The sequence below is a fragment of the Charadrius vociferus genome, unplaced genomic scaffold (genome assembly GCF_000708025.1).
Source record: "Charadrius vociferus isolate BGI_N301 unplaced genomic scaffold, ASM70802v2 scaffold198, whole genome shotgun sequence".
Lineage (NCBI taxonomy): Eukaryota > Metazoa > Chordata > Aves > Charadriiformes > Charadriidae > Charadrius > Charadrius vociferus.
Window position 1 is genome coordinate 3,403,925 of NW_009649951.1, and position 23,649 is coordinate 3,427,573.

A 23,649-nucleotide genomic window follows, 5' to 3' on the forward strand; every position below is an offset into this window, starting at 1 on the left:
AAGTATGTGCAATAAATGGAGACAAGACTGTGACAATTGGATTTCCAAGCTGTCAAAAGAAGGAGCTTGCAAAGGATGCTGAGGTGAGCATTGCCTCTGACTTAGCTGCCCAGCTCAGTAACAGGAAACCCAGGAAGTGATTCTTATTTCTCATATATAAACTGCTTCTGGACGTTTCCTGCATCGTGGCTTTGTGAGGCATATGGCATTGGATTCCTGGAGTTTGACTGGAAGAAAACTTCAGGCTATGGGTCATGGGCCAGTTGGTTGCCATAGGTCAAAAATACTATTTCCTGACTCAGATATTGTGATAAAGGTGTACATGCTTCCTCTAGTCTGAGCTGTGTGTGTAAACTTTATTGTGTTGCTGAGAGAAAAGATACTTTAGCGCCTGTGTGCCTATTGGCCACGTTGTGGTTGAAGCAGGGTGAGCTTGCATCTGCTTACAGAAAGACTGTGCAGGCTCTTTCTTTGTCCTCCTAGGCAGTGGTTTTGGTACTGTGCAGTTAGTGTTAGCACAGCTTTGTGCTGAGGAAGTTGAGAGGGAGCAGGTGTACACGTAAGGCTGTGTTATTAGTTCTGAAGCTCTTAGATATGCGTTCCCTTGCCACCTGCCCTCTTTTGCCAGTTCAGGAAAGTCATGCAGAATAGAAGTATGGTGGAGCACAGCTGTATTTTCTCCTCATTATTTGGTACTGTTTGTGATCTCTGACAACAGCGGCATTGAAAAGGTGGCATTGGATTTCCTTCCCAAAGTACAGAGTGGATGGTTCCCCCAGTGGTACAGCTTTGTGGCACAGAGGGTACTTAGCCTTCATCTTGCTTAATGCATCCAGAAAATATCAGCTGTGTTGTATTTTGAAAAGACATGTAAGCATAAGAGGAGTGAGAGATCTGCTTGGTAGAAGTAAATACTTTCTTCATTGTATTTGTTGTTTAAAACATAAATAAACCTCTGAAAATTATTTGGAATATAAGTTTTGCATTTTAAATTGAGTTTTTAGTATGAAAAAGTTATGTATCTGTTGTGATAAAATAGCATGTGATATAAACTGATTTTGCTAAGTGAAAGAAGAAAAACATTATTCTGTTAAGATAGACTTAGTAATACAGGTGGAATCTAATATAAGATACTTAAACCTGAGAGAAAGGCTTCATTTGCTACACTCAACATGTAGATGGGTAGACTGTGAAGAGGGCCAACCTTATGTGTACGCTGAAACGATCGTCTCATGGGAATTTTAGTTTTAGACGTAGGATTCAGAATAGACTTTAGGAAGTGAACCTTCATGGAGCTCTTTGTTGAGGTGAGTTAGTATTTCAGTTCATAAGATCAAAGATCTACAATAACAATTCTGACGCAGAAGCTGTAGAAGAACCTGGTGGTGCCTCTTAGCATGTAACTTTTTATTTTTCTGGATTGCAGGTTTCTGATCTTTACTATGAAACTGACCTTCATTCTTCATACACAGCTTGGATGTGGTGTGTTTTCTCTAGTCTTGAAACACAATATTGTGCTTTTTGTCTGATAATGTAGGATTTTTAAATCAGAGCTCCGTTATAGTCCAAATTATTTGCCATTTTGGCCTTACTAATTGCAATATTTCCCTTAGTTCTTAGATTACAGATAGGAGTTCAGCAGTAAAGCTAGAAAGTGAAAAGCCAGGAAAGGTCACATTTCTTTCCATGGATCTGATGAAATTGCCCCTCTTTCTTCATGCATAAATCTTGGAACTCTGGATTGTTCACAAAGTCATATTTTTTACAGAAGGAATTGAGGTTCTCATAATAGCCAAATCTTTTCACTAAATAATTTGGTTTTGGTGATTTTTTTTTTGCTCTTAACCAAGGGTGCCTGGAACATAAAAGTGCAGTAATATAAAGTTAAATAGACATGAATCTGAAACAAAAGACCAGAGACAGATGTTTCATCCAGCTTTCTGTCTTTTCATGTCTTAAAAAAATCATGTTTAAAAATTATCTTGATATTTGAGTAAACAAACTCTTCTAGGGTAGGAAATGTAGAAGAATATTTACGAAATAGTGAAGGATATGTTAAATTTAACAGAAAATGATACCCAGCTCTTCTTAAACTGGAGTACATTGATAAGCAAAACCTCAGTTTTTAAATGGATCTCTTCAGGTTACATCTGGGTTCTTAGAATTCCTGAAACTGAAGAAACTTCACATGCATACTTAAAAAACTGACCAGATTTTCAGGATATCTTAGACCCAAATTATATAGCAAGGTCTGTATTGGTAACAGTGATTTGCTGAATATTTTGAGGGTAAAAACATAGTCATTTTGGAGGTATGAGTTAAAAGGTCTAAGATCAGCTTTGTTTGAGTTAGTTTTTGAAGAAATGCGTGTGTGTGTATGCGTGTGCACAAAGACTGTTGTAAGAATTTTACTAGAAAATGTGCCTTTACGGTATTTTAATTTGAAGTAAGTATCACTGCAGGGTATTATCTGGAGATCTCTTTTGGGAGAAGAAAAGAGTAGGAAAAAATACCTAAAACAAATGAAGAACATTGTTCATGTATTGGTCCTATTAAAGTCAGTAGCAGAACTTCATTGACATAGAGGAATAAGGATTTGATACAATCTGTGACTCTTAAACGGATTTACATTTCATAGCACTCTGCATTTCATTTTTGAAAGAAGAAATTAAAAAGCAGTGATACAGTAAGAAGCTCATCTTTAGCTAAATTTTTTTAATTCTCATGATTTAAAAGTCAGCAACAATTAACAGTTGTAAACTTTTTAAAGTAATGGTAATATGAATTAAAATTATTATAACAGATTGAAGCTGTTTATTTTTTTAGGTACTAATGTAATTGTACAGCTTACGTTACATGTAGAAGTCTTTTTTTCATATGGCTGAGAAATCAGTAAAATGGGAGAATTGTTTGGTGTATTTCTTTTTCTTGATAAGAAAGAATAAAGGTCAAGTAAAACAGTAATTATATAACTTATAAGTGTAACTACATTTCCCTTATCTACTGGCACTGTTTCTGTCTTCTAGGTTTTGTTGGATTTTTTTTCCTTTTAATATAGAGCTAAGGTTTTGGTCAAATGAACAAAAAAATCCAACTTTAAGTGTTCTTTTCAGTGCATGGGCTTGTGTACTCATTTTTCTATTTTCCTCCTTTTTCCTCTGTGTAGAGTTTTCTTTTAGTTATAAACTGGCCTTTTGCTGATCGTAGGTGGAAATGACATCTGTTTGCAACTACATATGGCCTAAATTATGCAAAATGAGCAACAGAAATTACTTAAGGAATAGTCAGCAAAAGCATGAGCAACTTTTACTCTCTAACAACTTTCACTCCAACAACTTTCCTGTGCTTGTTTGCTATATGAGGAGTTGTGCTTTTTCTGAAGTAGATGCTTGGTATTTCTAATTTGGGATTTATTTGTAGAAGGTGTGAGTTTATAGTACGCTTTATGAAAAGCTTCATATTCTGCACAGAAAGAAATAAAATGGCTAGGCCCATTAATCTGTTTCTGTCAAATGCTAAGTTTACTAGGGTGTTTGCTTGATTGATTTTAATCAATTTTGGACCATCTCATTTCTTGATTGACATGAATTTGGAGATTTTTTTTGTTTGCTTAGCCTTTTTTACACTGCTTTTTCTGATTTTTGTCAGCATACCTGATTTGTTTTACTTAGGGCATACCAGTATTTGAGAGAGTAGGAACAAGTGATAATCGTACCAGGTTCTTTCCTTTCTGGTGAAATAATAATATTTGTCTTAAGAATATCCTCAAACAGTTGCAAGCAAGTCAGGTTGTCAAAACTGCTAATTTGGGAAAGTATGTGTAAAACAAAACTTTTAGTCAGTCTTGAGAAAGTTGTCTCCTGGATCAAGGTTTGTCGCTTGACGACTTTGCTGTTTCCTATCTGGCTGCCATTGCTTTCAGAGCACCACTGGCAATAGGGGTTTCATGAATTTGCCCTAATTTGTGCAATACAAGGTCAACTGGATCAGCTCAAGCCACCTGCATTGACTTTTTAAACTAACCTACCCTTTTACTTATGCAATCGATTACTGAGGGGAGAGGTTTGCGCCATCCCTTCTTTCAGCAATAGTGTTGGGTTGCTAACCTTTAGCTGCCTGGATGCGTTGAACATCTGGGAATTATGTTATCTTTGTCTGGCACAGCTGTTGCAAGGTGAATGTCTGTCCCCAGCCCGTAAGCATTGTGGAGGACATTTGAACTAAAGCATTTCACTTCGTGATTTGCCATAGACTGCCACAACAGGCATATTGCTGTTGCTGATGCTAAGCTAACAGTGTTTTGCTTTGTGGTTGTAAGGCAGCGGGGTATGATCACAGGTGGTTAATGAAAACTCAACTGACAAGGAGTAATTTATCAAGCCGTGGTAACTTGACTACTCTTGGTCACGTGTACACACGAGTCCACTATTGGATGGTGGGTATATGACTTAAAGACAGCTGGTACCAATGAAAATGTGTTTTTGTCTGAACAGGGCTCATAACAGGACCAAGGTGAGCTGTGTGCGGTAGTGTTGTGTTGTGCCAAGGAATTCCTGTGAATGGATTGATAGCTGGAATTCAATGGCTTCATGAAATAACGTATCTGCCTTGAGTAACACTGTGATTTAGAATTACTCTCTATTTTTTCTCTAAGTCTTCAGTTTGACCACAACATTTGTGCTGAGTTTATGACATGGATCCACTATGCCCATAGGTATACATTAAAGAAGTACTTTTCTGAGGCAGTTTTTAACTAAGAATATCTTCATTGACAAGAATATACAGTTAAGTTTATTTTTGATAGGCAAGTGATACTTACCAACTTGAAATTTCACCAGAAACAAGTCTAGGAGATAAAATACTTTGTCAAGAAATTTTGACAGCATGTGAGGTACAAAATACCACAGTAGAATAAGTTGCTGCAGAAGAAACAGCTGTATAAAATAATCACTGTTAATACTGTAAACTTGGATTTGGAAAATATGGTGGTGGTGGTGTTAGAATGTTCAGCTAATGCTTTGGGGTCTGGTTTTGATTGTGGATTCATGAGTCATTCACAAAAGCTGGATTATTTACAGCTCCCAAACATTCCTGTAATATTGGTAATGTTGTGTTTCTTTAGACAGTTTTATCTAAATGGTTTGTTATGCTTCTGGGTTTTTGTTACTAATGTAATATACCTGTACTATAATTTTCTAGGTATTTCAACAGCCTTCTTTAAGTGAGCTGGAGTGTCTTATTACAATGCAAAAGTCTGAAATCGAGCTTTTACAGGAAAAATTGAAAAAAGCAAGTCTTAACCTAGCAGAACATAATTTGTACACTACAGAAACTCTGGAAAGCAACACTATCAGGACTGGAAGAAAGCATGAGGTAGGATAGTTGTATTGTCTTGTGTATTTGTGTCTAAGTCAGGCTGGTAAAGCCAAACATTTTTGCTCAAGGGTCCAGATAATAATTTTAATATCTGTTGATGCTGCTTATAATTCTGGAAGCTTGTTTGAATGGTTCTTGTGTTATCTGCCAAAGACTTGTTAAAATAGCTGTTGGGAGTAGAAGGTTTTACCTTATTAAATACTGAATAAGGGATTCTTAATTAAATGAAATATTTGAAGGATAAATTCTTTGTAGGTTTGTTAAAATGAATATTTATCAGGTATTTTGTGGTGTTTATCAGAATGACCATCTTTCCCTGGAAGGAAAATGAGAGGAATATAAATGGTTATTATTATGATTTTATAAATGAAAAAGATTTTTTTTCAAATTCTTGATTTTTAAGGTATGATGTAGTATTTGTCTATGAAGAATGACAACAATGTCATTTGAAGTTTATAATTTTGACTTCCTATTACTCTCCGGTAGGGCTGGACTGCCTCTTTCATGATAACTCGCTGTTAAATTTGGGTACCAGGTAACAGTAAGAGCTATAAACTATAGTGAATGAAGTAATTAGCCGAAGTCATGATGTTTTTCACTATATTAGCCTCTTCCTTATCTATTTTTTTTTTCCTTGTGATTGTCTAGAATATGGGAAATATGCAAGAGATTTTTGTTGCAAGGAAGCAAATAGGAACATGCTTCTGTGTGGTATAAATAGTCTACAAAGGTGGACCATCATGTTGTGCTTCCTTAGAGATTTCCTGGTTTTCCTACAGTTGGCATCTCATTTCCTTTGAAAACTGTGTGGCTTGTTCTTTCTCAATATCCTGCACTGTATGCTATGTTCAGAAAAAGACATATTTTAGAACATTTGTTTAGGAGTATGTGGTGGTGCCTTTGTGAACATGAAATAACAAAGGACAAAATGCTGCACAGGCAGTGTTGATTGAAAAATAGAAGGTGAGAAACAGCCCTGCAAACACCAAAGTCAGAGAAGGAGGAGAGGGTGCTCCAAGTGTCCAAGCAGGTATTTCCCTGCAGCCTGTGGAGGGGACCACCACGGAGCAGATGTCCACACTATAACTTGTGGAGGAGCCCACACCAGAGTAGATGGATATTCTTTCACGGAAACTGCATCGTTTGGAGAAGCATCCATGCTGGAACAGGTTTCTCTGACAGGAACCATGGCCCATGGAGGACCCACTTGAGCAGTTTTATTCTTGTCGTGGTTTAGGGTTCCTCAAACCCTCAATTGTCCTCAAACCAGGACAATTCTGAAGGGCTCCAGCCTGTGGAGAGGCCCCATGGTGGAAAGCTCTGATATATGAAGGGGAGGAAAAGTGTGTGCAGGCCAATAGAGTGGCTGAGAGGAGCTGTTATGGACTGACGGTAACCCCCCCCCTCCCTGCGCTGCTCAGCAGGAGACAGAGGAGTCAAGAGTGAAGCAGTGAAGTTGAGTCTGGGAGGCAAGGTGCGGGAGAAGGTGTTGGTTTAGTATTTTCTTTATTTCTTAATACCCAAATGTATTTTAAGTGAAAATAACTTAAATAATTTTCCCCATCAAGTCTGCCTGTGATGGTGAATGATACGCAATCTCCATTTCTTTGTCTCAACCCATGAGCTTTTTCATCCTATTTTCTCCGCTTGTCTTGGTGAAGAAGCGAGTGAGCAGTTGAGTGGCTGTTTCACTCTTTGCTAAGGTTAATCCACCACAATGTCATTTCTTGTTTACTCAGAATAATGTAAATGAGAGTACAGTGTTTGTCATGAACTGATCACTGTGTCAGGAATAAAGAAATTACACTCCCTTGAGGAAAACTAAATTACAAACTTATAAATCCTATTGTAGACAATCTTCTGTTTTGATACGTAGATCCTAGTCATGCTCTTTCAATACTCAGGGTTGTTTTATATGTGCACTTCTTCACATGTTCATGCAGTTCATTTTTTGATATAAACTTTTGGGAACTATATTGACAGGCTACAAATCACAGAATCACAGAGTCACAGAATGATAGGGTTGGAAGGACCTTCAGAGATCATCTAGTCCAACCCCCCTGCCAAAGCAAGTTCATCTAGAGCAGGTTGCACAGGAATGCGTCCAGGCGGGTTTTGAATATCTCCAGAGAAGGAGACTCCGCAACCTCTCTGGACAGCCTGTTCCGGTGCTCTGTCACCCTCAAAGTAAAGAAGGTTTTCCTTATGTTCAGACAGAATTTCCTGTGTTCCAGTTTGTGCCTGTTGCCTCTTGTCCTGTCGTTGGGCACCACTGAAAAGAGTCTGGCCCCATCCTCTTGACACCCACCCTTTAGATATTTATAAGCATTGATGAGATCCCCGCTCAGTCTTCTCGAGGCTAAAGAGTCCCAGCTCTCTCAGCCTTTCCTCATAAGGGAGATGCTCCAGTCCCTTGATTATCTTCGTAGCCCTCTGCTGGACTCTCTCCAGTGGTTCCTTGTCTTTCTTGAACTGTGGACCTCGGAACTGGACACAGTACTCCAGATGTGGCCTCACCAGGGCAGAGTAGAGGGGAAGGATAACCTCCTTCAACCTGCTGGCCATGCTCTTTTTAATGCACCCCAGGATACCATTGGCCTTCTTGGCCACAAAGGCACATTGCTGGCTCATGGTCAACCTGTTGTCCACCAGGACTCCGAGGTCTCTCTCTGCAGAGCTGTTTTTTGGCAGGTTAACCTGTACTGGCGCATGGAGTTATTCCTCCCCCGGTGCCGTACCCTACACTTGCCCTTGTTGAACTTCATTAGGTTCCTCTCTGTCCAACATTCTGGCCTGTCCAGGTCTTGCTGAGTGGTGGCAGAGCCTTCCGGTGTGTCAGCCACTCCTCCCAGTTTTGTGTCATCAGCAGACTTGCTGGTGGTACACTCTATCCCCCATTCATCAAGGTAATTGATGAATACATTGAACAGGACTGGACCCAGTACTGACCCCTGTGGAACACCACTTGTTACAAGCCTCCAACTAGACTCTGCACCGCTGATCACAACCCTCTGAGCTTTGCCATTCAACCAGTTCTTAAGCCACCTCAGTGTCCACTCATCTAACCCACACTTCCTAAGCTTACCAATGAGGATGCTTTGGGACACAGTGTCAAAAGCCTTGCTGAAGTGAAGGTAGACAATGTCCACTGCGCTCCCTCATCTACCCATCCAGTCACACCATCACAGAAGACTATCAGCTTGGTAAAGCATGATTTCCCCTTGACGAACCCATGTTGCCCACTCCTGATAACCTTCTTTTCCTCTGTATGCTTAGAGATGACAACCAGAGTGAGCTGTTCTATCACCTTTCCAGGGATGAAGGTGATGCTGATTGGCCTGTGGTTTCCTGAGTGGCCCTCCTTGCCCTTTTTGAAGACTGGAGTGACATTGGCTTTTGGCAAATAGTTTTTATTTAGGCAAGACAGTAAGGAAAATTGTAAAAACAGTCCAACTTTAGGATCACAAAATATACCTATAAAATAGAAAAGGTAGTATTGCTCTCTTTACTGATTTTCACTTACAAAGAAATACCTTCCCATTACTTTGTTGTTCAGCCTTTTATGACAAAGGTATTAATGACAGAATTTATTAGCATGTAATTTGAAAGGAAGAATATCTTGGATGTACAATTCTTGTTTTATAACGGTGATCCTTTTGGCTTTGCAAAGACTGTCGTGTTAACTCTTCATCCCCCCTTATGTGCATTCCCAGGATACAAGGAACAAATAAGCATGGAATCAGTTATGATCAGAATGACACTGCTTTGATTACTTTCTGCTCTAAAAAGCCAACAATTTTGAAAGAAGCAGTATTTGGAAAGGTGTTAAAAAGAAGGGCCTGGGACAAAACGGAAACTTGGCACTAGTGTGAATTGGGATGTGTGGCCGCATAACTGTATGCTTCCACCTATGTCTGGTTCTGCAAAATGCAATGATATATATACATCTATAGGCTAGTGGGGTTTTTTTTTGTGAACTGGAGAAATTCAAGTCCCTTGCCATGATGATACAGAGTAATACAAACAACTTAGTCTGTGAGACAGATAATGCAGTGGTTAAAAGCTTTGTTGAATGTGCATGTGTGGTGTCATTTTTCTTGATATTAAGTCTGTACTTGGAGGCAAATGTAACCCTCATAGTCCAGTCTCAGTGCAAAGTGGTATTACTGAGTACTATTTTGTATGAAGTCAGTTGCTTGAACTTCCTAGAGCTCTTTTTGGAGCTTAAACTTTGTAACTTTGTGAGCTACGTATGATTTCTGTTACCTAATTAAGCTGCCATCCTGCCATGTCTGCTGTAGTCCAAGAACGCAGCCCTTGTTTTTTTATAGCTAAGCTTTCCCATTGTATGATGCATGGGAGTTATAATTGCCTCTCATTGATACACATTCTATAGTGTTCTTTTAAGTCTATAATATCAAGATATCAAAAGGCATGAGTTAATTTGCAGTACTGATAAAGTTCCTGTTGAAACATAGTGAATCAGAATCTGCCATTTTTCCTCTGCAAAAGCACTCACCTATATGTTTTCAGCCTCTGTTTCAGCCTCAACAATGTTTCTGATAAACTGATAAAAAACATTAAGATTTCTGCCCACTGTCTTCAGTGATGTATCCTGGCAGATGTTGATCTCATCTGTGTGTACAGAGAAGTTCTTCAGGACATTTCAATAGGAGTTCCGGCTTCCCTTGTTTGTTTTTTTTGGGGGGGAGTTCTATTGGGACTCTATCCAACACAAAACACGTTGAATTCAAGAACGTGACTGCTTACAGCTTTGTCCCATGGTGTCTTTCATGGTGCAGACCAGTAACAGAAGGTTGCTTAGAAGCATCTTTTCTTTTCCTGCTTTGTGTACCTCTGTTAACAGTAAATGTGTGTCCCACCCACTTACCAGCTATTTCTTTACATTAAATCTTCTGTCACAAAGTTTCATATCTATCAATATTACAAAGCCAGTTTATTTCTGGTCTGCTATTTGGCTTAGTCTTTTGTAAACACGTTTTAGGGTCATTTGATGAAAAATCTTCTGTTACCCTTCACTGATTTGGATTAACATTCTTTGCTCATACAACTGGACTTTTTCTTACGCTTAAACATTTAGGAAATGTTTAAAACATTACAATTTGTGCATATATTTAATACAGGTATGTCTAAATTTACTGCAGAATTTGAGAACTGAATTAAAAATTAAATGCTTAAACGTGGCAGCAGCAAAGTTTGCAGTTGTGAGAAGGGTATTACAGATGCCATCTTCCAAATTGAGTTTTGCAGCAGCCCCAGGCAATCAAATTACTGTGTATTTTACTACAGTCTCTTCTGTCTTGGTAAGAAGATTAAACTGTTTGCCCTCTTAGCAAAGATTGCCTCCAAACTACCTATGTGCAGCTGTTAAGCCCAGAGACAGCTCCTTCTCTCCAAAGACCTCTAGTCTGATCATGAAACAGGTAAAAAAGTATTCAAACAATAGAATGTTTCTCAATGCGCATCACCAATCCCACCGCTTCTCACAGGGAATTATTTCCATGTCGAGGAGTAGTTAGAATTTTTCTCTATTTTTTTCCATACCTTGGCCCTGTGAAAAAGATTCACAGTGCAATCCCAGGTAGCTATATATAAAGTGTGTGTATGTGTGTATATATAGAAAGAAAAACTGTTGTGTACTCATTGTATCTGGTCACCTTTGATTAAAGCAGTATACATTTTTCTGTGTTTTTTTTTCTTTTCTCCATACTTCTGTAGAGTCTCTCGACCTAGTTATTCTTAGCAGTCTGGTGCTGCTTGGTCCACTTTTTTTCCTTTGTTGTCCTTCTCTTTGGCAACAAATGAAGTGCTTTGACCTTTTATTCCTGATTTCAGAGAAATGATGTATTTTCCAAGTCTTCTGTATACAAACATAAAGTTTAAGTAGGAGACATTTCTTAAAAAATAATGTGTTCTGGATTTTTAGGAAAAGTTAGTATGGGTATGCAGTAATTAGGAAATGTGAAAGACAGGAGTTTTATTTAAGATCTTAATTTTATTCAAGAAATTTGGGACTTTGAATATGAATGTAATTTTTTATATGTTGTTCTTGGCATTCTCTGCTGCAGACACCTGAAAGGGATCAAATTTAGTTTTGTGCAATTTTAATATCTTTACTGATTAATATCAGCATCTATTAACTGAAGTAAACTTTTGGATATCCCCTGCCAGAATTATTAGAAAAAAATGTAAATCAGTAACTTCACTATTTCAAAGAGATCTACTCTTAGCCAGTACAATGTTATACTGAAAATATAAACCCGTAAATTTGGAAATATTATTTTCAATGGTCATTAAAACTTTCTTCTAGTTTCTTCTGTTATATAAAGGAACTGTCAGGAATATACAAAATATGTCTATTTGACATTCAGATTTTAAATGTACTAACATTCTTTCCAGACATTAGTTTTGTTTTGGGGGGGGGGGTTGTTGTTGTTTTTGGTTGGGGTTTTGCATGTGTTTTTGTTTTACTTTGGGTTTTTTTTTGGGGGTGGTAGTGGTGGGGTTTTTTTTCCATCTCATTCAGGCACATTTCAGAAGCAAAAGAAAACAAAAAACCAAAAAAACCCTGGCAATATTTAAATTCTTAAATATGTGATGTTATTTTCTGATATTTCATGATAATTTTTTTCTCCTTTTTGGAGACTCAGATGATTTAAAGTGAAAGTGTGGTATACAGTGTCTTATAAACATTTAATACTGGAAGGTTATGGTCAAAGAAAATAATGCCAGTGACTAATTAAGATTCGCTTTTAAGATTAAATTAATTTAATGGGGTAGTGAAAGTGTTGAAATATATAGTACTCAAAAAGAATTTATCCTGAATTTCTTTTGTTGTAAATCAGTTATTTTACAGTGAAAATGGCAGCATGCAACAACAATAATCGCAATTAATCTTAAGTTTTTGTTTGACTTTATGTATTTACATAATGTCATTTTACCTTACTGGTATTAAGTGTGTGTTAGTATTTCTCTGTCCTTAACCAAAGTTATTCAGAAAATCAGAAAGTCTAATTTGATGAGGTCTTTCTTTCTTTGCCGTAAGGACATATGACATAGAATGAACAAGAAAGCTGCCCAGTTTAAGTGTTGCTTTTGCATATTCTTTCTCCAGATTGCTATATGAAGCTGTACATAATATAAACACATATTCTTGTCTCTAGTTAGTCACATTATAGTTAATGACCATATGGTCATTATGGTATAAGATCTACTGTCTGTTGTATTTATATTCCTCAAGCATATTGTTCCTTCAACTTCACAGTGTGTTAAACTATTTCAAAGGGAAAAAAATCCTTTCCCTCTTGTTTCTGGTTGTCCTATCAAGTGTAACCTTGGACCCTTATAGAGCAATTAGACCAGCCTCTATCCCCTCCTTTGTAATGAGGTTTCTTGCATTTCTGAGTCTATAACCCTTTAGTCTTCCCTAATGGGACATCATTATTCTGAAAGAAACAATGTAAATGTAAATGAATATTCTCATTAACGAGTCACAGAGAAACCTTTAGTGGTAGCGCTGTGGTAATTCTGCTTGTTATTTCTCTGGTATTCCATGCAGATTTTTTTTTTTTATAATTCATTATTAGTATTCAAAATTACTTCTTCTTTAATTCTGCATGTCTTTCATAATCCGGTGTTCCAACTAGTTCAACCATGTCCTTGTTTTATTCTCCAGGAACCACCTGTGAAACGTTCAAGGTCTCTGTCCCCAAAGAGCTCTTTTAGAGAGTCAGAGGAGCGAAGGAAGCTTAAAATAGCTGAAAGGAAGATTGAAAACTTAGAGAAGACACTACAGCTAAAGGTGAACGTTAAAAAAATAAAAGTAAAAAAACCCGCGAGCTATAAGCTTGCATAGATAAAGATATACCAAAATAAACAGACATTTTAAAAATGCAAAATGCACATATCATTATGGACTGTAACTGTGTTAGCATAAGAGAGCACTCTCCATTAGTTTGCCTTTTTCCTTTACTGCTAGGAATCCTGTGTTGGTACTCCCGCAGTCCTACGGAAGCCTAATTCGAGCTGCCATCAATATGTGCTTGTTAAATACATTTTCAAAATGTGTGTCTGATTCTATATATTCCAAGAAATTAATGTATTCATACAGAAATAAAGTGAAGCAGAAAGTATGCAGAAAAATTTTTTTATACAGTGAAGCCAGTATTTTAAAATGCTGAAGTCAATTACTTGACACAGATTTACCCCTTGTCCCCTTGTACTCTTAGAAGTTATGGCTTAGAAGTTGTTGTTCTAACAAATGCTGTAAAAAAAACCCCCAACAAACAGCCCCCCCCCAGATGCCTCCAGCCCTTTGTAGAAAAGCTGAATTGAGCATGTATTACAATTTCCAATTTTGTCCCCATTTTATAGAGTTTGGTTGGTTTGTTTTTGTTGGTTTGGTTTTTAACTTCAAAAATAGTACCTGTTGAATGACTGACTTGTTCCAAATTGCACCTCAGAATGCAAAACTCAAGCCCTGAGTCATATTTTCTTAAACATTTACAATTTGTACTCTCCTCCTTTTTTCTTCTCCTTCCCTTCTCCTTCCCTTCTCCTTCCCTTCTCCTTCCCTTCTCCTTCCCTTCTCCTTCCCTTCTCCTTCCCTTCTCCTTCCCTTCTCCTTCCCTTCTCCTTCCCTTCATGTTGGTTCAGAGTTGTGGAATTTGAAAGATAGTTTCACTGTATGTAGCCTAAAGCAGAACTGGTTGTATTGAACATGCTGTGATAAATACGGGGTAAGTGAAAAAATTGGGGGCACCCTACAAACCATAGTCCTGAGCTTCTGCCTCATGCAAAAAGACACTCATGTGGTAAGTCACTTTGAGAAGAAACATGAGTGGGAATTATATTTTAGCACAAATGCAAAAGTTCATCACCTTGTATACTTGAGAGATTTTAATGTAGTGTCTTGCCACACATAGGTTATATGAACAGGAAATAGGATTTAAACTTCAAATTTAGTCTTACAGGCCATCTGGCTCCTTGTTTCTGGGAGTCAGAAGATTAATTTTGTTTTGTTTTTTCTCTCTTTTGAGAAATCTAAGGTATGGCCTACCAGCACTACCTGAGAACTGGCCTTTGGCAGGCCTCCTGTTTGTTACTCTTAGTTGGCCTGCCAGACTCTGATGCTACAGATTATGCAGGCACTATGGACAACAGCTGCTCCGCCCTGGGCAGCAAAGCTCACACATCAGCGTGTATGGTTGTTGTCTTAAATGATAGAGAGTTCCACAATTCTTTGTGTTTTCTTCAGGAAAGAGGAGTGAAGAGAGGCACTCTGATTTTCTAAGCAGATACAGAAGAGAAAGGACTGTTATTCTCTCTGCGTGACCTCATAAGATAATATTTACTTTTCACCATACTGCCTTTGTCATTTCTTCTGTTTCATCTTAAAGCATAATTTAGGAATCTGTGCAGCTTTATTATATTTCAAGTGTGGGATCTCTGTTTATCACTGTTGTTCATCCATGAGGGCTAAGCCTTATCTCTTCCCTTGAAACTGAATATATGAGCTCCTTGTGTTGTTTTTTTTTTTTTTTTTTAAGAAGCCTACTTGGCTTCTTTAGCAAAATGCTTTAATTGATTGAAAAGAAGCTGTAGAGGCCCAGGTCAACATTTCAAACACTGCTGTAGTACTACATTCAGAATTCAATGAGTCTATTGCCAGCATAACAGGGAACTCAGCTGTTGTAACGTTTTCAGCATATTTCTATTGGTATTGTATGATTTCTTGATATTAACCTCCTCTCAGGCATTGCCTCCAACAAAGAGTAACGCATGGGATCAAGATTTTTGAAACTGGCACTTGCATTATTGCCTCCTCAAGCAAAGTGTTGGCTATATGATTACTTGAAATATACTTGCTCGAAAAATTCTTTCTCTGTCACTAAACATACTGATGATGCCTATCCTGAAGATGAAATTGTGATTTTATCCATCAGTCCTTTGAAAAATTGGTAGCAATTACAAAAAAAAAAAAAAAAAAAAAAGATGAACAGCTTTGGGATTTTCAGGAACAGGAATATTTGATGCCCCAGTCAGCACTACAAAGGAACAGAAAAGGGCAAGGTCCCATTCATAGGATTTTCCAGTTCTCCTCAGCTGACTCACTTGTGGACAAGGAAAGTTGGTTCTTACTGTCTTTATTGCTAATATAAATAGAGTAATCATGTAAATTCAATGTGTCCATAGTTTTGGTACAGAATCAGCTTCATTTCTGCACTCCAGGACATACTAAAAAGTAATAGGGCATGCCTGATTCCACCCTTGTTTAGAGAAGAGAATGTCAAAGTAAATAAGAAATCATGGATTTTGAGTAACAAATTATCAAGCTGGTCCTTAGAGTGGTCCAAAGCATAAGTACATCTATCTACTGTAGGTCTTTAAGAAGTGGGTAGGAGTTTCGTTGCCAAGAGTTAGTTATTTGATACAAACTAAAAATATGTTCTCTTCTCCCATATTATGTTCCCAGAACTGTGATCCCTGACATAGCCTAGAGGAGATCCTCCTGGCTCTAACTGGAAAGTTTTCAAAAAAGAGAACTTTCAGTTGAGTTTTCTCATCCTTTTTGTTTGGAAAGAATTAGAACTAGAATATGTAGATGAGTCTTTAGGGCCACCTTAATACTTGTTTATGTGAGCAAGGGCACACGGTTATATTTTAGTTTGTATGTATGCTGTTCATATAGTCCTGTTCCATGTATGGTGTTCAGGTGCCAAAAATATGTTAATATTGTGGCTTTTCCACATAACTACTTGTTGAAAAAACTATTTTTATAATGGTCAAGTTTCTCACTTCTTGTCAGCCTGAGCAGTCAAAGAATTGAATCAGTATATTTTTTTAATTCCATTTTAGTTCAATTTTTACTGTAACAGAAGTTGTTACAGGTGAATTTCAACAAAAGTCTGAAGTAGTGATTAGAATATTCTGGCTTGTCTGAGCTGCCTGCACATAACAAAAGGACTTTTTTTCACAGGCAGTTGGGTTCTTTCTCCTGCAGATCGGACTTCGTCTTTTTGTCTTTCATTATTGCACGGGAAGTACTATAGAATGACAGTGGAGAGCTGGAGAATAACCTGGAGATCCAGTACTGCTTGAGATGGTTGTTCTGTCCCATTTCTGTGAATATACAGAAAACTGTGAACAAGAGAGTTTAATTATTAAAAGATATAACATGGTTCCGTCAGAGAGAAGTGGAACTAATTGAGATTATGGAAATAGCAGTGTAAATTTGAAGTTCTTAAGTGCTTAATAATTCAGTGTAAGAGAGTGATTAGGACAATTAATTGTTTAATTTCTATTTCTGTGAGAGCAGAGCAACTGAAAAGGGAAGGGGATAACTGTAACAGAATGGGTAATGGAACAGGTAAGCAATAATGAAAAATATAGATTCATAGATAGAAAAGGGCAAATTCTACACTTGGTTGCATCTCTGAAAGGGCACTGACACTAATAAACTTATGAGGATTTGCACTGAAGACATTATTTTCCAGTGCCTTGCCAGACTTGATCAGTTTTCACTAGCAATATCAAACAATCTCAGAACAATGATTTCATGAACTTCTCTTGAAAACGCAGTATCTATAATTTGATTCTTACAAAAATTTCCTATTGTAGTGCCAAGCAAAGCTTGGTAATAGTCTCTGTACCCTTTGTCACAAATTTATCTTGCTATTTCTGTGATTGTTTTTAATATCATTGTAGTATTTATATGAGCCACCTAGAACTAGTCAAAAGTACTTTTTAAGCAGTTCTAACTTTATAAATGTACCTGGTTTAGAGGTTGTTTCAGAAAAAAACCACCAACACCACTTTGGGAAAGTATTTAATGGTAATATCACTTTGGTACCTGCCTCTATTCCTAAATCTGCTTTTTGTGTTGCCTGAGTCACTTCCATAAAACTTCTGGAATATTATATATGGTAGCATCTCAAGTTTTAGCTGGTGTCTTCCAGATTTGTTTATGCATCATGAAAGCTGGTCTACATTTTAGAAGCCAAGCTTAGTCTAGGTCCTTTGTAGTTAGCACTGCTGTAGAAACCCTTACGATATTTTTATAGTGGGATTTAATTTCTATTGCTTGCAGCTCTGACTATTGGTGTATCTTATTTATTGACTAATGCTGAAAAGCCCTCCTTATATATAAGCAGTAGATACATGCAAATAAAGTATTGTGATTTACTTTGAGGTTAAGGAACGTGTTCTGTAGTTGCCTCTGCAAACAGACCTCCCATTGAACTGGAAATGAAGCACTGAGGGCAAATTTTACTACAGGATAATTTCTGGTGAATTCTTTACTGCTGTGTGCCAGAGTTTGGCTTGCTTTATACTGCGAAATGTCTTTTTCTTAATGTTCATTTTTTTCAGAGCACAGTATTGTCACTTAGGAAAATCTTTTTTTTAAACTTGCATGATGTTATCCCGTTGTATAAATCAAGGTATTCCTTACTTTTCATTCTGTGAAAAGAGAGTACATTTTTTTATATGGTTTTGATTATATAAAAGTTACTGAAAAATTTGTTTTTATTTCCCGTTTCTCACATAACTAGAAGACAAAGCCTGAGTGTTGTGGGTTTGCATATATTTGTGGAAATAAATTAAATGGCTTCTGGTTTTCCTCATATTTTTTTTTTTTTTTTATGTGGACTTCAGTGTAGCCAGTGTTTTCCTCCAAAATACATAGAGTAGTTTTCCACAGGGAAAAAAAAAAGAAAAAAGTAGTTTGGAGCAAAAGTGAGGGCCAACAATCCTTTTTCAGTCTATGTATTTTTAGATGTATTAGGCCAATGCATTCACAAGATGAAAACTGACATTTTGGTAGTAATTTTTTTAAAACTTCTCAGCAGCATGAAAAAAATACTTAAGTAAATTTTTGCCAAATTAGCAAAATTTGCTAAAGTAGCAATAAGAAAAATTTGACCTCAGGATTGTGACTCTTGGCCTTTCCATTTAGATTTCTGAGGCTTTTAATAGTTACGTAAGCAGAGCTTTTGTTTCATGTCATCTATGTGAAAGTCTCTTACATTTTGCCTAACTCTAATTTTGTTTTTCTGGTGCTGTATAGACTCGAGAAACTGATGAGCTAAGAGCAGCCCATGAAAAACACAAAGAGAGGCTGCAGATGTTACAGACCAACTACAGAGCACTAAAAGAGCAATTAAAGCTGTGGGAAGAGGGCGATAGCAGGTAAGTTACATAGCTCATTAAAAACATTTCCCTTACACAAGTAATCTGAACAAAAGTATTATATAGGTATATAGGTATTCAAAAGAGAATATAATTTGAAGGAAGAAGCTACTATGTGGTCATTGAGACTTTATCCTTTGTTAAAGCACAATACATGGCATACTCCCCCATATGAGAAAAACTACAGTTGAAACCAAGAGTAAAATGTATTGAGCTGACACACCTTGACTTATTTTATTTCGGATCTCGTTGTGAGCCTGAGTACTGGACAAAGGTCTGCTAGGGCTGCTTATTTATGCTTGTCTAATTCCCCAGTGCATTAATTTGTTGACCGTGTATGTTTTTAATTTTCTATAATAGAACAATTGCTCCTTGTGTTTCAAATAGTTTTTAAAAATAATTTTATTCAATAAAATATAGAAATAACTGCCTCTCTAACATTTAGTGGTTCAAACATTAACTGAAACTAATCCTAAAATCCCCTTCTTAATAGGGGAAAAACAGACTATGCATGAAAAGCAGGGTGTTTTCATCTGTTAAATGATTATAAAATCAATTATTTCTGATCATTCTACAAAAATGTTGCAGCAATATGCCTTTTTTAATGGAAAGAAGAAAGACTACCACATCAAAATTTAAATAATGAATATTCTATATATAATTCTCCCTTAAATTCTATACAGAACAGTGAAAATTTTGTGCAGAAATTCTTTATTTTTAAGTGCTTAGCAAAGAGTTAGAATTTTTGGAAAACAGATACATTTGGAGGTATGAAGACATTTCTTATCACTTCAGTTTTCAGACACTGCTAAGGTACAGTTTTTCAGACCCTGTTTCAAGAAAGTATTTTGAGCTGGTCCTTACATCCTGGTGGCTGTATTAGAACTTTGATGTGAATCTAAAGTTTAGTAAACACGTACGTGTTTTACTAAAATAATTCCTTTTGTAATGGCAGCAATACTGACTAATCTTGACACAACTCTGTAACTCTCGCTGACAGAAAAGGGAATCACAGAAATTGCTGCAAAGCTGGTAGCTGTTCATAAAGTCCAGGGTGACATAAAGCGTCCTACTATGAATGATAAGCCTTTATATATAAGTAATGCTTTGACTTATCGAATAGATTTGCAATGCTTTATAATACTAGAGCATTTACTTAAGAATCATTTGTCTTTTAAAAAGAAAAAAAAATATGTGGATGAAAATAATGGTAAGGTACAAATCTGCTACAGGCATTGGGAGCACAGAAAGATTTTTTGGAAATATCAAACCATAAATAGTAAGTAGATTTGTTTAAATTAGAATGAAAAGTTTTTGTTTATTTAGGAAAAACATGGATGATTTTATCTTCTAGCTCACTGTTTTAAATTCAGTGCAAGCTGGAAATGAAACCTACTGGATGACAGTTACTTTATACAATGAAATGATGTGATTCTGTGTCTAAAGCTAAGTAGGCATTCATGGTCCACTGAGAGGCCAAGCCTGAAAAGATACAAAAATTCAACCTAGATAAAGACAGTAAAATCAAACTTGATAATAGGGTGAAGCTCTGAGTGTTCTGGTTCTAATAGTTCAAAAAAAAAAAAAAAGGAAGAGAAGAAAAGACAAGAGAAAGAGACAAAACCAACTTCTGTTTCCATTTAAAATAAATGAGACCAACGTGTGTCCTGACAGGAATATATTTGAGAAAAGTAGATGCTGGAGAAAGTGTAATACTAAATCTTTATTTGTTCATCTGATTTTTTCATCTGTACTTAAGATGAGCTGAAAATGACAGGGGTTTGATGACATTTGTTGTCAGAACTGAATTGTAGAAAGCCATCATACTAAAAGAGCTTTGCTTTTCCTTTTTAATATGCTTAAACAAAGGAAAGTAGCTAAGATACAAATAAAAATGATCTGTAAATGGTTATACCTTACACTGTTATTTTGGTATCTCAAAAAGCTTTATGTTGCTGGTGTAATGTAAATTGTACATTAAGAACTCAGTATCAGGTACTTACCTGGCACTTCTGATCCTCTGTAAGTGATGGAGGACCCCATTCTTTCTTATTCTTAACAGATTAGAATCTGTTATTGAGATGGCAGCTGATGGGACCTAATCCACCTGTCAGTGTACATACAACTTCCACTGACATACGTGACTGCAAAGATGATGGGGGCCTTGTGAGGTTACCACATTCTCTGAGAGTTTATTTCTCTGCCCGGTAGGAATTTAGATTGCAGAGAGTTTTAAATTCATTTTATAAAGGATTTTTTAAAATACAATTTTTATCTTTAGCGTTATTAAAATACATGAAATATTTTAATGAAAAAACCCCTGCAAAATATTTTCTTTTTCTATTTCTATGCTTCTAAATTCTGTATGCTTTGTCCTGATGCATCATCTTATCCATAGATAGCTTATTCTTTCATTAGACTGTAGATCAACAGTTTGATTTGAGTGGGCATTACCGCAACTTCCAGATTGGTTTGCAGGGGCATTAGCGGAGCTGGTGGCTTTCCCTTTTTTTTTTTTTAAAAGAGATTGTGTGATGGTTTCACCTTCTGCTTTCTCATACCAGTATTGTAAGGAATGTTGACAGAATGAATGTGGCTGACACTGCTCTGCCACATGTCAGTTCAGAGTAATGGTGCCATATTAGCACAGTATCTGTCTGAAACTACCTAATTGAACTTTTCTATAATACCGCATTTAAGGTTTCATGCCTCACAGAATGTCTACATCATATAAAATTTATATGCAGTAGATGCCGCAGTTAAAAATTTGTATTTTCTGAAAGCCAGGATGATTTTATTCTTGTGGTCCTAAAACATGTAGATACTTGAAAATGAACAACCTCTTTTTGCTCATAAACAGGCTTGAAAGTAGTAAAAGCAGTTACCAGCATGCAGACCCCCGTCAGCTTTGTCAAGAAGATTCTGATGCTGTGTGGAATGAACTGGCTTTTTTCAAAAGGGAACACAAAAAGCTGTTGATTGAAAAGTAATTTTGTTTCTTAAATGGTGTTTACATAAACATTCTGCTATTTTTTCTGATGGTAGTGCTTTGCAAGCCACAGAAGAGGAATTTCTTGCAAAATTCCAAGATAAAACCATCTTCTACCAAAAGCAGAAAAGGAAAACATCAGCTATTTTTTTTTTTCCCCTTTTTCCCCCCCTCTTAAATCAGTGACAAGTTACAAGTTTGCTAGCACTAACAGAAACTGTATTCCATGATCTAGGGATTGTGTTAATTAATGTGGCTCTCATCTGTTGGAGGTGTCGCTCTTCATTAGCCTGTATTTTACACACTGCCGTGCTTCATTTTTGGAATGAGGTGGTGAGGGGATAACCTAGCCAGCCATCCTTGTTTGATCTCTGTGATACATACGCAATGCAGAATGCCTCAGCTCTCTTGGTTCCCTGCCCTGTCCTGCTAATCCCAGCTGAGCTCATTATGGTGTAGCCTTGCTGCTACTCCTGGAGCCAGAGCTGTCCAAGCTAATTACTGGTAGCAGCAGAGCTGCCTGTTAAGGGTCTGGTGTGGATCTGCTAACATGGTCCTTGGTAGTGACCTGCAAAAAGCACGAGGGAGTTGCTCTCTTTCTTGCTGTGCACAGCCTGTCCTTTGGGTTTAGTGCTGATCCCTTCACACAGCTCTTTTAGCTGTAGTAAGTGTAAAACTTGGTGAAGGAAACTCTTACTTTAGAAAACATACAGTTTGCTGCTTTGATCTCATAATTCATAGGCTATTATACTCAGCCAGGCAAAGTAAGAAAATGTCCTTTTATACTAGACAAAAGGAAGTTGGTATGGTATAATTAGCCCTTTGCTGCTATTTAACACTTTCTGTAAGTCAAGTTGATTTTTTTTTTTTATTTTCTTATTTAAGAATCAAGACATCATAGAAACTTTTATTCAGACTTTGTTTTGTCAGCATTAAAGAAATTGTGTTTTCCCAAGGGGTCACAACGTAAACCGATTTTGTGGAGATACCATGAAGGCTGCTATCACAGAATTTCAACAGCAGCAAATTGTTTTGTAGTATGTAAGTCCTTGTGTTGCCCATAAGCTTCTTCAGCGTATTATTGCCGGTAGCTGTGTTGCATGGGGTATTCTTTATATCCGCCAGTTACAATTGTGTGCTTGTTCTTCTCACTTCATTGTCACATCTTTGTTTGTGGTTTTGAAGTTATCACATGTACTTCTTTTGTTTATTTTTTTGTGTAGGAAAGACCACTTTCTTGCCATACATGTAATTGCAGTTGTAATTCTCCTTCCATCACTAATCAACACATGCACCACAGGCAAGAGTAACTCAGGAGCAATAACATAAGCCTCTCCTTTTCACATACAGCCTTGAAAAGAGATTGCTTACGTATTGTACACACCCTGAAGGTTGGTACAGTTCGACTGTTTTTCTAAAGTTCATGCACAGACACATTTATGAGGAACACGTATGTCTGGTACATTGCAGATCAGTGGCCTTAACTAGATTGTGGTGAAGTGGCATAAGCAAACAGTTGAGCTCTTTGAAATACAGAATTTTTAAGTCAAAATGAGTTCTTAAAATTCTGCATAGTACTTAGTAAGAAGCCAGTGCACCATCGTGGTCATTAAGGTTAAGTCCTTGTGTGGGTTTAGGTGCTTTTTACTCTTTATGGGCAATGCAGCTTATTGTTAGTTGAGGGAAGGAAGGGATGAATACATAATTCCTGTGTTTTTTATATCTGTCTTCAACGTCTGTTTCTAGTAATGATTGTCTCTAATTTGTTGAAGCAAGTCAGCATTTCAAGATCTGAGCTCATTTTCTTAAGAAACTCAATATGAAATTTAGTATACTTTTTAGATCTGTGGATAGGGATTCTTTATATTGCATGTATTCTTTCTTAAGGTCTGTGGATGAAGGACATGATCTACAGAGTTGTACCAGTTACTTACATGTGTGATTTTACAAGCAGTGTAAGTAACTGAGGTTAGCCCATAGCTTTTGTGAACACACTTAAGTTGATAGGCCCTACTGATTGTTAGCTTGAGTTGATTTAGAAAGTGTGTAAGCCAAATCCAGTGCAGCATTGATTA

The 23,649-nt window shown here is 36.9% G+C and overlaps 1 protein-coding gene across 1 annotated transcript in view; it reads left to right on the forward strand.

The window, feature by feature from the left end:
- The window catches only part of CNTLN (centlein, centrosomal protein), a 185,215-nt gene that overhangs the window by 68,097 nt on the left and 93,469 nt on the right, over positions 1–23,649 (forward strand). Inside the window, exons 10-12 of the mRNA XM_009891515.1 lie at positions 13,073–13,133; positions 18,462–18,585; positions 21,446–21,571. Coding sequence (XP_009889817.1) covers positions 13,073–13,133; positions 18,462–18,585; positions 21,446–21,571 — 311 coding nt within the window. The remainder of the gene's footprint in view (positions 1–13,072; positions 13,134–18,461; positions 18,586–21,445; positions 21,572–23,649) is intronic.